Source organism: Callorhinchus milii, unplaced genomic scaffold, assembly GCF_018977255.1.
Source record: "Callorhinchus milii isolate IMCB2004 unplaced genomic scaffold, IMCB_Cmil_1.0 Scaffold2, whole genome shotgun sequence".
Classification (NCBI taxonomy): Eukaryota; Metazoa; Chordata; class Chondrichthyes; order Chimaeriformes; family Callorhinchidae; genus Callorhinchus; species Callorhinchus milii.
The window spans coordinates 42590614-42607801 of NW_024704743.1; the positions used below are offsets into that span (position 1 = coordinate 42590614).

General features: G+C 44.8%; 1 protein-coding gene across 2 annotated transcripts; it reads left to right on the forward strand.

The window, feature by feature from the left end:
* The first annotated feature begins 1473 nt into the window (after window positions 1-1473).
* cunh5orf22 (chromosome unknown C5orf22 homolog) lies at window positions 1474-16794 on the forward strand. 2 transcript variants are annotated; one of them, XM_007895465.2, is made up of 9 exons: window positions 1474-1596; window positions 3757-3902; window positions 5486-5635; window positions 7827-8313; window positions 11165-11230; window positions 12115-12236; window positions 14311-14377; window positions 16342-16481; window positions 16581-16794. In XM_007895465.2, the coding sequence occupies exons 1-9, from the start codon at window positions 1528-1530 to the stop codon at window positions 16690-16692; spliced, it is 1359 nt and encodes a 452-aa protein (XP_007893656.1). In that variant the 5' UTR covers window positions 1474-1527; the 3' UTR covers window positions 16693-16794. The 2 variants fall into 2 exon arrangements, with proteins under 2 accessions (XP_007893656.1, XP_007893658.1); XM_007895467.2 differs by lacking the exons at window positions 1474-1596; window positions 3757-3902 and adding an exon at window positions 4330-4428.
* The last annotated feature ends 394 nt before the right edge of the window (window positions 16795-17188 follow it).

Here is a 17188-nt window from a genome sequence, read left to right on the forward strand (position 1 = left end):
CTTTTAAAAAATCCACAAAGGGAGTGACTTCAGTGCAACAGCAGCACTGGGGGGTTTGGGGGGGTGTTGGGGGGGGTTTGTTTGCAAGGATATTGCATATGAAAATAAATGTGAATTGAGAGAGAGTGAGAGAGGGGGGGGGGCGTTCCTGCTGTGTGTGCCCTGTGGGGGGGGGGGGACGGGACCGCCTGTGTGAGTGTGGGGGCGGTTGGGGGTGAGGGGCTGTGTGGGAGGTGTCGGTGGGGGTCAGGCTGTTGGGGGGTGAGGCTGTGGGGGGGGGGTGTGGGGGTTGGTGTGTGGGGGGGGGTGTTTGGGTGCGGGGGGGGTGACGGGGGGCGTGGTGTGGGGGGGGTGGTGAGGGGGGGTGTTGGGGTGAGGGTGTGGGGTGTTGGTGAGGGTGTGGGGTGAGGGTGTTGGTGAGGGTGAGGGTGTTGGGGGGTTGTGGGGTGAGGGGTGTTGGGGGGGGTGAGGGGGGTGAGGGTGTTGGGGGGGTGAGGGGGGGTGTGGTGTGGGGGGGTGAGGGTGAGGGTGTTGGGGGGTGAGGGGGGGTGTTGGGGTGAGGGGGTGTGGGGGTGAGGGTGTTGGGGGGGTGTTGGGGTGAGGGGTGTGGGTGTGGGGGTGAGGGTGTTGGTGAGGGTGTGGGGGGTGTGGGGGTGAGGGTGTGTGGGGTGAGGGGGTGTGGGTGTGTGGGGGTGTTGGTGAGGGTGTTGGGGTGTGGGTGTGAGGGTGTTGGGGGTGTTGGGGTGAGGGGGTGTGGGTGTGGGGGGTGTTGGGGTGTGGGGGTGAGGGTGTTGGGGTGAGGGGGTGTGGGGTGAGGGTGTTGGGGTGAGGGGGTGTGGGTGTGGGGTGTGGGTGTGAGGGTGTTGGTGAGGGTGTGGGGGGGTGTTGGGGGGGTGTTGGGGTGTGGGTGTGAGGGTGTTGGGGTGTGGGTGTGAGGGTGTTGGGGTGAGGGGGTGTGGGTGTGGGGGGTGAGGGTGTTGGTGTGGGTGTGGGGGGTATGGGGTGGGGGTGAGGGTGTTGGGTGAGGGGTGTGGGGTGAGGGTGTTGGTGAGGGTGTGGGGGTGTTGGGGTGAGGGGGTGTGGGTGTTAGGGGGGGTGTTGGGGTGTGGGTGAGGGTGTGGGGTGTTGGGGTGAGGGTGTAGGTGGGGTGAGGGGGTGAGGGTGTTGGGGGGGTGTTGGGGTGGGGGGTGTGGGTGTGGGGGGGTGTTGGGTGAGGGTGTTGGGGTGAGGGTGTGGGGGGTGTTGGGGTGTGGGGTGAGGGTGTTGGGGTGAGGGGTGTGGGGGTGAGGGTGTTGGTGTGGGTGTGGGGGGTGAGGGTTGTGGGGTGTTGAGGGGGTGTTGGGGTGAGGGGGTGTGGGGGTGTTGGGGTGTGGGGGTGTTGTGTTGGGGGGGGACCGCCTGTCCGGGTTCGGCTCAGACCGGAGCGCTGTTGGTGTCGGACAGTTTCCGCCCAATCAGAGCGAGGGAGGGGGGGAGGGGGCGGTCCCGGCGCTGTCCCTGAGTGACTGAGTGACTGAGAGCGGCGCCATGAGCAGCTCCGGCCGCCGCCGCCGGTACCCGCAGCTGCCGGTCTGGGTGGTGGAGGACCATCACCATGTGAGTGGCTCCCGGGACAGCAGCTGGTGATGGGGGGAATGTGAGAGAGAGAGAGAGAGAGAGATCACTGTGCAAATACCCTCCACCATCACCACCATCGTCATCTCAGAGGGAACCCCATGTCACTGTGTAGTAATATAATAATAATAATAATAATAATCCTCGTATTTGACGCCGCGCCATCGTCTCGTCTTCGAGACGCCTCGAAGCGCTTCGCAGAATTGGCCGTAAAAGGGAAGTGAACCCGACTCGTGCGGCTTTGTGGGCGAACGGCGCGGCCGCCCGTCGATGGGGCGCAGCGGCGCACCCACACACACACACACAGCCGTGGAGCGCTGCACCGACGACGACGACGATGATGGTGATGATGATGGTGATGATAGATAGTCGTCGTCCCTCGTGGCATCATCGTCGAGGCGTCTCGATTCGCCGCGCGGGATGATCGGGGGGGGGTTGGGGGGGGCTCTTGAGCCGCCGTCCGGCGCGGAGAGCGCTATGTCCATCCACGTTGCTGCCGGTGTTGTACTCCGGAGTGACTGGATTTTGTGCAGTTGTGCTGCGCTGAGTGAAAAGTCGGGATTTTTTACGCTTTTCCTTCATAATAATAATAATCCTTAACATTTGATGTGGCGCCTTATCACATTGTCGATACACCTCAAAGCAATCAACGGGATGCACTGTTAAAGTGGTTTGACTGAATTTTGTGGGCGAAACGGCTGTTTGTGGGACATTTGCTTCGTGCAAAAATTGGATGTAGACAACACACAGTCACTACATTTTACAATCCTGTGAAGCGCTTTGAAACTTCACCGTGACCTGAAAAGCCCTGTACCAGATATAAGATTGCTATTACTATTCGCTGAACTGTCTGTTTCAGCAACAGTTTGTATTTGTATTAGTGTCTCTCACAGCAGTAGGACGACTCAAGAGAGGCAGTCAGCCACAAGAACTCTCTCTCAGACATAGCGTGAGGTATTTTAATGTGAGGATGAGAAATAGTAATAATAATAATGATAATGATGATGATTGTTGCAGTTGGTATAGCACCTGGGTCACATCATTGAGATGTCTCGATGTGAATCACGGGATTTACTTTAAAGTGTAGTGGCCATGTATTCTGAAGGGAACCTCAAGCTGACTAATTTCGAACAGCCCTGCATCAGCACTGCCGCTCGTCCATGCTCAGAGAATGAATGACCTGACCAACGCTTAAGGGAGGTTAACTGCGCACAACAAATTTGCTCGTGCAGCAGAGGAATTGTGTTTGGTGAAGGAAGCCCATAAGCTTCTGTTCCAGCTTGTTTGTGTCATCTTTCTCCTCTTCTTCTTTTCCCTTCCCACCCCACCCTCGCGAGGAAATTATGTCAGCCTGGCTCAGTTCTCAGCACTCTCACCTGCATGTCAGAAGATTGTGGGTTCAAGCCCCATGTTAGGAACTTGAGACTCGGCCTCTACGATCTGAGACACTTTGAAACACTTCAGTGCAGTTAGAATCTGCTGTATAAATTGACCAAGTTAGCTGATAAAAACAGTCACTACAATTGACGGCAATTACCTGTGAAGTGCATTGAGACATTTCAATGTTACCGGCATTGTTTCAATATCAGGATTATAATTATTTTATAAATTTGAGTGAGCTGTGGTTACAGTATTTACAAAGTACACTTAAACCGTGGCTAACCAGACTAATGGGATGGGGGGGTGATCCAGCCTGGCAAACGGAATTTCCAGCTAAGTGCAGTTACAATGTCAGTATCAGCATTTTTCAAGATGTGAGCAGAAAATAGTGAATAAGATATCTTCTGCTTGTGGGATTTAAATAATCTGAATCAAAATTGACATTCCCAGCCACTGTGACGGCCAGTGAGGATGTTCAAATTTGCCACACGTGCGGAGAGTGCGCTGGTGGGAGTCTGCACTCGGGCCGTGGAAATGTTTGGCCCACAGAATTTTTTTAAAAAAATGTTTTGGTTTCGGGCCCGGTCCGGCTAGGTTCGAATTCCAGATACCCGGAGTCCAATAATCTGGAGGTTTACTGTAACTTCCAGAGCGACTGACAGATGTTGACAGAATCTGATATTCACAGTATTTAAAACATCTTGTTTCTTCCTCTGACTTTCAAGGGTTGTTTAATGCCTTTGTTATTTGGATGCTCTGCAGGTTCTGCCATACATCTACCGTGCCATTGGTTCAAAGCATTTGCCAGTCAAAAATCTCGCCTTGGTTCATCTGGATTCTCACCCAGATCTTCTCATCCCCATCGACATGCCTGCTGACAACGTGTTTGACAAGGAGTCACTCTTCGGGTAATGCAAAAGAATTACTAGACAGACAAATGTTTGCATTGTTCATGTTATTCTTTGCGTTGTAATAAGATTAAAGGGTATTCTCGATGATGATTTTATTATGTTTGAAAATATAAGCCTTGCAATTTAATATAGCACTTCAACAAGTCAGTGTCTTTCAAGCACTTCAGTTTTTCTGTGACTAGGTATTTTGTAAGCTAACTCAGCAGTCCTTTTGCGTACAACGGTAACCCACAAACAGCCATGAAGTGAATGACCATCATTTTATCTCAAGGATTCTCGGCTCTAGATTCTAGGCCGGGTCACTGGGAGAAACACCCTTCTCTTGTAAATAGTGCCATAAGGACTTGAACATCCATCTGAACAGGCTGACAGGACATCGATTTAACATTCATTTAGATCCTGTGTGTTTGAAGGTCCAATGTGTAGTTTGGCTACTCTACAAAGATGTGATCAAGTAGACTGGAATACCTTTTTCCATCTGTACCTTTCTTGCGATCAAAGAGAGGTATGAAAGGAGATACAGGTGAGTAGTGTAAGGTTCGCCAGAAAGAAACTTTACCCAATACAGGAGTTGTGAATTGCAGATCTTTTAATATCACATATAATTCAAAAGTTAATGCTTTAACACATACAATTATTATATCGCTAAATTACATTAAAGCAGTAAGATTCAACCAAACCGATATTACCCGATTCCATTGGGGACATCGCTGTCCACCAGCTGTTCACAGCTGTTCCTCCTGCGATAATTCCAACCACTTTACCTGTCGGTTTGTACCTCAATTTAACCCATGTGACCCTTACAACCCAAAGATGGAGTTCAAAGGATGTTTTGTCCAATCATCTCCACAGTTTGATGTCCAATCATATTCCCGAATTGATCCATCCAATCATCTTTCCTTACTCAGGGTAATCCCATAGGTTATCAAGGTTTAATCTTCTCCGCCTCTGATACCATGTGTGAAAAGTTCACTTTGACAGTTAATTGTCTGGCACCTTTAGGTTGTAAATTTGTCTTCAAATCTGTTGGAGCAAACTGGCTGGCACCAAAAGGTACATTAGTCAAGACAATGTCTTTCTAAGTGAAATAATACATGTGAATGCTGACCTATGGGATCTTTCGTAGCTGATTGTAGAATGCTTTTATCAACACAACCGCCATGCTGTTTACTTGATGACACCATCCATCAGACATGTCACAGAACCCAAAAACACAGACCTCAAAATGAACTCTCGCTCACATTCCTTAAGATCAAGCAAAATGTCTCTATATCAATTCTTTTATATAAAGTGTGGTATTAAACAACAACAAGATTACATTTCTATAGCGCCTTTCACGTCGGGAGGACGTCCCAAGGCACTGGACAGAGTACAACATTTCAGACAATGCTTGCTAAACAATGATCTTAGCAAGGATCTTACAGGAGAAACTGTCTGCTGATGTAACACAGCCAGCAATGAACCATCTCTGCCTTTGCCTTCCAGTTTAAACAAACTGTTTGTTTATTGCTGAATTTTTTGTTTGCACAGACTAAAAATGAAGTGTTTTTTTTTGTTTCCATCTTTCTTCACATCTGCAGAGATTTAAGCATTGAGAATTGGATAATGCCCATGGTTTACGCTGGCCATTTCTCTCATGTTGCTTGGCTTCATCCGTTTTGGGCTGAACAGATCACAGCAGGAAAGCACAGCTTCTTTGTTGGCAGAGATTCTTCAACTAAAACAATCAGGTATTGCAACCATTTGAGCGTGAATGCTCATAGCTACCGATCCATGAGGGCCTGATAATGATTTTGTACAGCCTCAGTGAATAAATATTAATAATTATTGTATTTCATAAAGTGCCTTAGCATATTGAAATCCCTCAAAGCCCTTCATTGTGCTTCTCGGTAAAGTGTACTGCCAGTATATTTGTAGGCAAACACAGTAACCAATGTTGCTCACAGGAATATCCCACATACATAAGGCTAGAAAGTGAATGACTGTTTTTTAATCTGGAGAATTGTTGCCAGGACACACATGAAAAACATCCCCTTTTTGAATAGTGCCAATGGATCTTTAATGTACCCATAAACAGGAGGATCTGACATCAGTTTTATCTGAATAATAGCACTTGTGACCGGTGGTAGCTTGGCTCAATTGGTAGCCCTCTCACCTCTGAGGTCGGAAGTTGTGGGCTCAAGGCTCACATCAGGCCTTCAAACTCAGAGTCTAGATTGACATCCATCACTACTGGGTGTGTGCTAGACTACTGGAGGCACTATCGTTCAGAAGAGACATTAAATCAAGACCCATGTCTTCCTATTCAAGTGGTTATTAAAAGAATGCATTACAGTAAACCCCAGCTATCCGGACCAGCTCCGGAAAAAAGTTCCGGGATGCCACGATTCAAAGATCCACCCTGTGTTATCCCCCTCCCGCCAGCCCACATGATTCCCACAGCTTGACACTGATTGGTTTAGCCGAGGGCATCAACAGGGCTGCATTGTGTCAGTGGTGATTTCTGTTTTTTTGCCTAATTTATTTAAAATTCATTTTATTTATTGTGTGAGGATTTATTTTTATTTAATTTATTTTAAATGTTAGGGATTAGGATTAGTCAAATTGCACACAGCAGTGTCCCACAAACAGTCGTGGATTGAGTGACAAAAATGTTTTTGTGTGGGGGAGAGAAGGGATTATTAACCCCAGAAAAGCGATCCGCCAATCGACTAACTACTGGGTTCCTACTTACTGCTAGGTAAACAGAGGCACGTAGAGTAAGTAGACTTGCTTAAGTTTTCCCTCTGCCCGGGAATCGAACCCGGGTCCCTTCCCTTGCAAGGCAAGTGCTCTAACCACTAAGATGCAGGACTCCACAGTTTACCCCAATGTTTCTCCCTGTGTCCTAGCCAATAAGCCACCGCTATATTTTAAATAATGCAACCATAATTTGTTTTATTAGTTAGAATTTTCTGTGTTTTATTTTTTTTCAGCTAAATAGTAACAAATAACTATGTCTCCAGTGAGAAGCATACTCTTCTCATGGAATAATAGTTCAGAGTTATAATGTGCATGCTCGTAGATCATACCCACTGAGTTCTCATGAGGTCCGATACCTGTGTTTTGTTGATTTGACCACCAGAGCTGTGAGTGCTCAATTCCATAATAATCAGTGGTAAGAGTGGAATGATGTACACCATCTATCAAATTGATATGCCACAAAATATCACAGGCTCATGCTCACAATTACACACATGGTTAGCTACAAGCCTGATTTGTGGAGTAGTGTAGAGGCATGGCAGTCCTACGTAGGAACAGAAGGAAAACGAGAGTAAAGAGGTGAGTAAATCAACTTGGAATCCTTTCGACATCTTTCCACAGTTTGTAGAGGAATCTGAGGGTGTTTACTGGCCATATTAATGTGTTTAAAATTTTAAATGGAATTGGAAAAGTAAATCCAGATCAATAATTTAGGATGCAACAAGACAGTACAACAAGAGGACATAGATGTAGAGTTGTAAAGGGCAATTTCAGAACAGGTAGCAGGAAGTTTTTCTTTATGCAGAGGTTAACTAATAACTGGAACAGGTTCCAGGAAAGATGATAGAGGTCAGGATACTGAACTCATTTAAAAAGCAGCTTGATGCTGTGATGGGGGGACAGTAGGGTGAGTATTCTGAAGGGATGAAATCAGATGGCCAAAGGGCCTTCTTTATCCAAATTGATGTGGTGATGGACAAAGTCCATACTATAGAAGGGAAGGAAATTAGAAATACTTTGACAAGAAAACTAAAAACATTGCCTTAACCTGCCCCTTGATGGTGATGTGTCATTTTCATAGCCAAGAAAATACTTAAAATAGAATTTGATTTGCATTGCAGGATAAAAAGTATCTATTGTTGCCTTGCTTTACAGTATTGCATTTCTTATCATCATCAGGGTTACCAGCACAGAGAGCTACTTCCTTAGTGATGGCCTGTATGTATCTGAGAACTTGCTAGAGAACAGGAAGCCATTGGAATTGCAGGTCATTAGAGTAATGGCCACAGAGCAAAGGCACCAAGACTGTGAGGAGGAGAACGAAGAAACCTCAGCAAAGAAAATAAAGAAGGAATATATGTCTCCTGAAGGAAGTTCGTCTGATGCTGTTTGTTCATCGCCATCCAAAGTGACTGATCAAAAGTCCAAATGTAAAACTTGCACTGATAATAGCACTCAAATCATCACATCAACAACACTTGGAAAGTGCCTTCAGAAATCCAATGACCTATGTAAAGCAACAGTGTCTTGTGAAAGTGGATCAAATCAGCAGGATGAAATCGTCAAGGACATCCTTCATGTCTTGGAGGAAACGGATGCCTACGTGCTTGATATTGACTTGGATTTCTTTTCCGTTCAAAATCCTTTTAAAGAAATGTATACCAAGGTACCTACATTATTCAGGCTAGTTTGGCAAAGGGCAGAAAGATAATAATAATACTCGCATTTGATACAGTGCCTCATCACGTCGTTGCGATGTCTCAAAATGCTTCATAGAATATACTGTAAAGCGAATTGACTGTATATTTTGTCGGCGAAATGTAGCAGCCAATTGTGCACAACAACAACAAAAATTACATTTGTACAGCACCTTTCACGTCGGTAGGACGTCCATAGCAATGTTCCCACAAACAGACTGAATTGAGCGATCAAATTATTATTTTTTTGGAAGGGATTATTAACCCCGCCAATCGACTAACGACCAATTGATTTTACACAATCAGATTCATACAGAGACCTGTAGCTCTCAGTGGTTAGAGCACTCATCTCGCAAGCGAGAAACCTGGGTTCGATTCCCAGCATGGCGAAACCTTAGGCAAGTCTCTTTACTCCACACTCCAGATAATAATCCCTCAAGGAAATAAAATTAAAAAAAATCAATTTGGTCACTTCAATCCATGACTGTTTGAGGGACACTGCTTTGTGGGATTGGCTGCTGCATTTCACCCACAAATATACAGTCAATTCACTTTACAGTATATTCTGTGAAGCGCTTTGAGACATCTAGAAGACCTTAAAAGCGCTATATCAAGTCCAAGGATTATATATATATTGGATTCAGTCATGTTCCCTGTTATCCTATACTTCATACATTGGTATCTTACATATTGTACATTGAGAGTGTCAACAAATAATAATCCCTCCAAAACCAAAAACAATAATAAAAATTGTTCATTTTCAATCTACGACTGTTTGTGGGACATCGCTGTGCGCAATTGGCTGCCGCGTTCGCCCACAAATATACAGTCAATTCACTTTACAGTGTGTTCTGTGAAGCGCTTTGGGATGTGAAAAGCGCTATATCAAATGCAAGGATTATTATTATAAAGCTGTATGTGCTTAGGTAGCATAGTGCTTTAGGAAGTTGGAGCTTATTTGCTAAGATTCAATAGGAAAGGTAAGCAGGGCAAGAAAGGTAAGATTTAATAGGAAAGGGTCTGGGGTAGGTCTGCTAACTAGGTGAAGGGGAGAAGAATGGAGACAAATGTGCAGGACCACCCTTGTCCCCTTCCAGGTTGGATGTTACTGTCTTTCACTGCGCTGGCTGTGTTTATCAGTTCCTCTCTTATAGTGATGTGGAGACGTATGAAGGATGATTGTGACAATTGGAACTCTAGAAAAGGGCTCCAGATTACCTGGTACAATATTTCCACTCGGGCCATATGGTCTATTCATTCGTCTGCTGTGGAAGGAGTTATGTTTTGCTGTAGTATGAAGACATGACTTTACTGCCGATCATTGGAGCTTCATCAACCTGCATGCAGTGGGAGGTACTAAGGAACATTGGCTGAGGTTGGAGTAGTTATGACATCTGGAATAATCTTACCTTTGGACTCTAGCATACAAGCAGAACATTTGACCTTTTAGCCATAACCCCTGTAAACCTCCTCCTGCATGAAGGGGGGCAATATGTGGCATATATTTGGAGTGTGGTCATTCGGTATGATTTTGAGCTAGTCCTCCCATCTTCTGATGCACATGGAGTTCCTGCACATTTGTCTCCATACTTCCGCCCACACCCCCCCGCCCCCTTCATCTCAAGTTGGAGGACTTAATTTCAATATCTTAAATTTATACAGCACTTTTCACACAGAAGGCGACATCTCAAACAAAGCACTTTATACAAAAAGAGATCAGTTAGATGTAAAGTGAATGTTGGGAACGTAAATGCAGACTCTAATTTACGCCAGCGATATCCTACAGTTGTGAGACGACTGGACAAGTCATTTGAATTGAGAGTGAATTTGAAAGAGGAGGGAATATGTCAGGATATCCAGCAGGATAAACTCCATTTTTTTAATGAAATGGGTCTCTTAGGATTACTGCCATCAGGTTTACGTCTACCATCAATAGTAATCATCCTTACATTTCATATAGCGCCTTTCATGTCAGGAGGATGTGGCAAAGTGTTTCGCAGGATTTACTTAAAAGTGTCGTGACTGAGTTTTTTGTAGGCTCCAACTCTCTCTGCACTTTTGTATTTTTATCCTGTAGATAAATTCTTCATTCACTTTGCAGCATCTTGTGGGATATTGCTGTGTGCAGTGTCTGCCTACAAATACCAGTCGCTACCCTTGACAATAATTACCTACAAACATTTTGAGATGTCATGACGTGAAAGGCACTGTGGTGGTTAGAGCAACTCACCTTGCAAGTGAGGGACCTGGGTTTGATTCCCGGCAGGGCGAAATGTTGGGCAAGTTTCCTTACTCCACATGCCTGTTTACCTAGCAGCAAGTAAGAACCCGGTTGTAAGTTGATTGGTGGATCACTTTTCCGGGGGTAATAATTCCTTTTAAAAAAAGTTTGCTTAAGGTTTCACACTGCCCGGGAATCTAACCCGGGTCCTCTCGCTTGCTTCAGAAACCATATGGGCTCTTAATACTGGGTCTAAATATCAACACTTGACAAAGCGTACTGCAGGAAGATGGCAATGAGGTCTAATTTACAGGTTATGCTAATGACTAGACCATGTGTCTGGAGAGAATTACATGTGCCTTTAATTTATAAAATTAACCAATGATTCTCCAACTTTTTATTGGTTAATTATATAATTACTGGTTTTATGTGGCTCATTTTTAACACACATAAACACAATCCACGAATCAGACCTTGGTTAAATTGCATTATTATTTGTGGAGTATTTTTGTAGACTAACAGCATCATTTCTGGGTTAATCCCACACTAGCAGTTTTTATAGTAAGTAAATCATGCTCACTTTGTGCTTGTTTCTGCAGGAGGAATATGAGATTCTTAAGCATTTATATAGTTTCACCAAGCCTGAATGTGATGAAGATGATGAGGTAATGTGAAATTAAATCAATTACGTTTTTTTGATAATGTGTAGCTAATTTAAAATCCAGTTACAACGATGGAATAATTTGGTTCCAAGATCTGTGCTTAGGTAATTTGAGCCAGTAATCAGCAACATGTACCTTCTGGCCCTCTAATGTTCTTTCTGAATACGTATGTAGAACATCCTGGCACCAGTGCAATTATTGCTGGTCCACTGTTGCTTGTGAGTAACCTCGCTGCTATACCCATAGAAGCCAGTGGCACTAATGTTCTTCGTGACTATCCCTGATGAAAATCTAAGCTGTATGTCCTGGAATAAGTAGTAGTTTCAACTATTTTGTATAAAGCACAGTTGCTAGTGCTGTACTTCAATCAAAGTTACAATGAAGGAATATGTGCCAGTGTGTCAGTTGGGAGCACTCTTGCTTCTGAGTCAGAAGGTTGTGGGTTCAAGCCCCAAGTTGGGACTCGGAACTCGTATAGTCTTTAAACCGAGGTCCCATTTTCCTGTACAAGTGGAAGTTAAAGATCCCATGACACTATTCGAAAAGAGAAGGGAGTTTTTCTCCCCAAAATAAAACTGGTCATTTACTTTGTGGCTGTTTGTGGGGCAATGCTGTGCGCAAATCGACTGTCACATTTGCCTGTAAAACACAGTCACTACACTTCACACTATATCATGTGAAACACTTTGAGACATACTCCCATTGTGAAATGTGCAATACAAAACACAAGGGTTATTATTATTCAAGAATTTTTTAACGAAAACTGCCTTTTCCAGTTCACTAGTGTTAAGCTAAGAAATTGTAAAGTCTAGTTGTGAAAGGAAGATAAATGAAATTAAACCTTTTGTGGAAAAGCAATAGTGAACCTGTATGTTTGTTGCATCTAGGAGGCTTTGGTAGATTGTGTGGAAGCTCGGACCAGACAACTGGAAGACATGGAAGCTGCCTTTGCAGATCTCTGTGATGATGACAGTGAGGAGACAGTACAGAAATGGGCAGGAAAGCCTGGGTAAATATAAATATATACCAATACTCACCTATCCTCCTACAATATCAGTTTCCCTTCATTTTTCATTTTTATTTTCATATCAGCTTTCAAGAGGGAGGTACAGACAGACAGACAGACAGACAGACAGACAGACAGACAGACAGACAGACAGACAGACAGACAGACAGACAGACAGACAGACAGACAGACAGACAGACAGACAGACAGACAGACAGACAGACAGACAGACAGACAGACAGACAGACAGACAGACAGACAGACAGACAGACAGACAGACAGACAGACAGACAGACAGACAGACAGACAGACAGACAGACAGACAGACAGACAGACAGACAGACAGACAGACAGACAGACAGACAGACAGACAGACAGACAGACAGACAGACAGACAGACAGACAGACAGACAGACAGACAGACAGACAGACAGACAGACAGACAGACAGACAGACAGACAGACAGACAGACAGAGACAGACAGACAGACAGACAGACAGACAGACAGACAGACAGACAGACAGACAGACAGACAGACAGACAGACAGACAGACAGACAGACAGACAGACAGACAGACAGACAGACAGACAGACACACAGGACAGACAGACAGACAGACCAGACAGACAGACAGACAGGACAGACAGACAGACAGACAGACAGACAGACAGACAGACAGACAGACAGACAGACAGACAGACAGACAGACAGACAGACAGACAGACAGACAGACAGACAGACAGACAGACAGACAGACAGACAGACAGACAGACAGACAGACAGACAGACAGACAGACAGACAGACAGACAGACAGACAGACAGACAGACAGGGTTAGAATCAATGGATCTCTGACTTAGGACTCTTACTATTGTGCTTGGATCCTTGACTTTGTCACAAGTGGGAGCAGATGCAATGGAGAACAAGATCTGGGAGGAGACAAATATTTATATTCTGTGATACAGATATGCAGTAGTTTATGGAGCTTTTGCTCTGAACAAAGTCGCACTGCGCCATTCCAAGAACAATTCAGACACAGAATATGGAGTTAACCGAAAAAGATGTCAGTATTATGGGAAATGTTGCATATTTAATGGAATTGATCATAAGAAAAACCTTCTAATACTATTTTTGTTTTCAGACGAAGTTGTAACAGAAATTGAGATTGTGTAGGCATGAAGGTTAATTTGCAAGGATCTTGGCATTTTTGCTTTGACATGAAATGAGATCGATAATGAGATAGATCGATATTAAAAAAAAGAGTAATTTCAACCTTCTGTGGCGAACAGAAGGTAAATGGGACTGAATGGATTGCTTTCCAAAGGCCAGTATAGATACTATGGGCCAAGTAGCCTTCTTCTGTGTTGTAAATTTCTATGATTCTGTAGCAGCCCATCGAGAGCTAACAAATTATACTGTCTAATAAAAATATAGTTGAGATTTGTCTAGTTGGAATTCCAAGCTTCATTGCTAGGGCTGCTGTAATGCACTCTATATCTGATTAGTTCTATTTCACAACGGTACCAGTTATATTTTTTGTTTCAATAATTGTATGTGTTTATTTGGACATGAACGCCTTATGCTAAGCCGTCTAAATTTGATAACTTCTGTGATTATAAATATTGATTTTAACAAATTAATTGGCCTTGTTTTGTAATTTTAATTGTTTAATGCATGCGTTTCTTGCGTATACTCCCTCCAACCATGAACAACAAATGACATTTGTATAGCGCCTTTCACGTCGGGAGGACGTCCCAAGATGTCAGACACATGAAGAAGCCTTGTACTGGCCCATAATTTAAATGTTGCCCTTGGGCCTAAGCTGCTGTTAATTTGTGACAAGCCGGGGAGAGCATGGATTTAACCCCCTCCTCAGTAGATCATTCCTGAAAAACAAACATTAGAAGAGGAAAATGAGCATGTAACTGCCCCAGTCTACAATTTCCATTTAAAAATAAATTCAGGACACCAAGCCGACGGCCTGTGCAGCCTATAGTCTGGAGAGACTTTGTTTTGATGCTGTGCGTTAGGAGCTATTCATTCTTGGTTTCTCATTGTTAATTCACCTTTATTTGTAGGATGGAGTTGCTCGCTCCGCTGGTGTGTAGTCTGAAGGAGAGGATGGGGTCGCCTGACTATGAGATGGTGATTACTGCATTCACTGATCTATGTTGGTCGAGCCAGACCAGAATCGGGCCAGACCTTTATCAACCACTGTAATCAGGTTGTATGTGGGAGGGGATATTCGATTCAGAATCCAATCCTGCCGTCATGTTCTACGTTCACATTTCTAGTAAGAATCACCAGACAGTTATCAGCAGCAAGAATGTGGGGGATCGTTTTTTTCACCTACTCCAGGCATAAGCGGTCAATTGCAGAATCTCCACAACCCTGGCAGTTTGCTTGGCTGCAAGGTTCAGTATATTTAATTTACTGAGCCAATCTGGGGAACGAGTTCAGTAACTCTAATGTAGTTCATATGTAGATTTCATAAAACATCTTGGGATAGCGTCTTGCGTGGGTTATAATCTTGATATTTTTAGAGTAAAGCTTAGACAAGCAACTTTATTGTGTTGCCAGTGAGACGGCAAGGCCTGAATGAGGTTTAACTTTCTCCAGTTAAATGTCGACAAGACAGAGGCTCTCCTTCTCACCTCACGCGCCGGCAGAATCAACGTCTGTCTTTCAAACCCCACATATATGCTCTGACCGGCTCAGCTTTCCGTCCTTCCTAAACGTTGTCTCCACCACTATCTCTCTCCTTGGGCTGCCAAGACCCTTGTCCAATCATTTATCATAACCAGGCTTTACTAAGCCAACTCTCTGCTCCCCAAACAAGCTGTAGATTATCCAGACCCTGCAGCCCATGTCCTCTCACACACCAGGTTGCCTGAGCCTATAATCTCCATCTCTGCTCATTCCACTGGTTCCATTCCCCATCAAATTGAGTTCATATACTCTTCCTCACCTACCAATCCCTCCACAGTCTCACTCCACCCGACTTCTACAACCTCCTCCCAACAACATTTGTATAGCTCCTTTCACGTCGGGAGGACATTCCAAGGCACTGGACAGACAGTTTCGGACCCGAGCTCGGGGTGGGGGAGGGTGGAGGGCAGGGGAAGAAGCAGGGAGATCGAAAGCACGGTCGAAGAGTAGGGTCTTGAAGGAGGCAAGGGAGGGGGCGAGGAGGAGGAACTACGGGGTGGAGTTCCAGAGGGTGAGCATAGAGTAGCTGAAGGCCCACCCGCCAATAATGGGGCGAGCAAGGCGGAGGAACGTGAAGCAGGCCGGAGCCCCCTGAGTGGAGGGAGCGAGCAGGAAGGTAGGGGATTAGGAGGTCACAGAGGTAGGGTGGAGCAAGGCCATTGAGAGCTTTGAAGGTGAGAACCAGGATCTTGAACTGTATCCTCTGTTTGATGGGAAGCCAGTGGAGTCGGGCGAGGATGGGAGTGATAGGGTCATGGTGCCAGGTGCGGGAGAGGACGTGGGCTGAAGAGTTCTGGATAATCTGCAGCCTGTGGAGGGAGGAGTTGGGGAGGCCGACAAGCAATGAATTTGCATAGTCAAGCCTCAATGTAATGAAAGCATGTATGAGGGTTTTGGCGGCCTGTAGTGTGAGACAGTGGCAGAGCCGGGCGATGTTGAGGACATGGGAGAAGGCAGAGCGGGTCATGGTGCAGATGTGGGATAGCTGAGGGTCGAACAAGACGCCAAGGTTCTGGACTGGCTTAGTAAGGTGGAGTGTGCAACCATGGATGGTGATGCTGTCAGCGCCTGAGGTGAGGAGGCGGTGACCCAGTGAACACTGCCTCATGCCCTGTCTTATCCACCCCACCATCGGCAGGCAGATTTTCAGCTCTGACTTAAACCTCATTCAACCTCATTTAAACCTCCCAAACCTAATTCAAGATCTGTCTCACGACTTATCTCTGACATCTTTCCCCTCTCTGTGCCCCTCTGCTTCCACCCCCAGCTCAGGTTACCAGTTAGCAGTGTCAAGCGCTTTGGGATGCCCTCCTGACATGGAAGAACCCATGTAAATGTAAATTTATATTGTATTGGTATAATTTACATTGAGCACCTTCTGATTTGGTTTCTATTTACAGATCCATCAAGCTGGATTGACCTGTGATTATTCTGAACTGCCACACCATGTTAGCACTGAGGAGGAGATAAACAGTTTGATGTTATCTATACAACAACTGCTTAAAGACTTGCCCAGGCCAATCCTTGTCACTGTTGCAAGGTGTGAAAGAATTTTTAATTTAATACAATCTCTGCTTAAAATGATGAACAATGCTTGTTCTGTGAATCTCAATTGCTAATCAATGTTCTAATATCCCAGGTCCAGCTTAGATGATTACTGTCCTTCTGATCAAGTAAACTCCATTCAAGAGAAGATGTTAAATGTGTTGCACTCCCACTATGGGTCTTTGGACATCCATTTGGAATACTGACTGTTAGCATCTTCACACCCCCATCAAAATATCTGCTGCTGATATCTTCTAATTGGTGAAGTAGAATTTTATTTAATGAATAAATTATAGTTTTAAAATGAATGGTGCTAGTGTGAGCGTGTTATTGATAATGTTCTATTCAGCAAATCTTTTAATTATCCTTTCCAATTCCAAGGTTTGTTTTTGCTGGGTGCCTGAAACCTGCAGAAACCAATCACCGTGCTTAATAGTATCCAAACCAAACCAAATTCCAAACTGAGAATTCCATGCATCCCACATATACTTGGAAATTGCAGAGATAGATTATTGAAATGGAATGCACACTTTCTCCCTGGAGGGACGCATTCTGCCTTACTTATTTTTAAAACGTATTAGGCACAGGTTGGCAAGGGTCAAGGCTTGGGGACCCCAGATTGTGCGTTGGGATACTACTGGAGTCTTAACCAACTAAAACCATTTAGTTTGCTATTGATAGCACAGTTTGGCAAGCCTTACC

Coding starts and splice junctions, on each gene's coding strand:
- cunh5orf22 (XM_007895465.2), top strand. CDS start 1,528: ATGAGCAGCTCCGGCCGCCGCCGCCGGTACCCGCAGCTGCCGGTCTGG. Junction 8,314..11,164: donor TTAAAGAAATGTATACCAAG/GTACCTACATTA, acceptor TTGTTTCTGCAG/GAGGAATATGAGATTCTTAA. Junction 12,237..14,310: donor AAATGGGCAGGAAAGCCTGG/GTAAATATAAAT, acceptor CTTTATTTGTAG/GATGGAGTTGCTCGCTCCGC.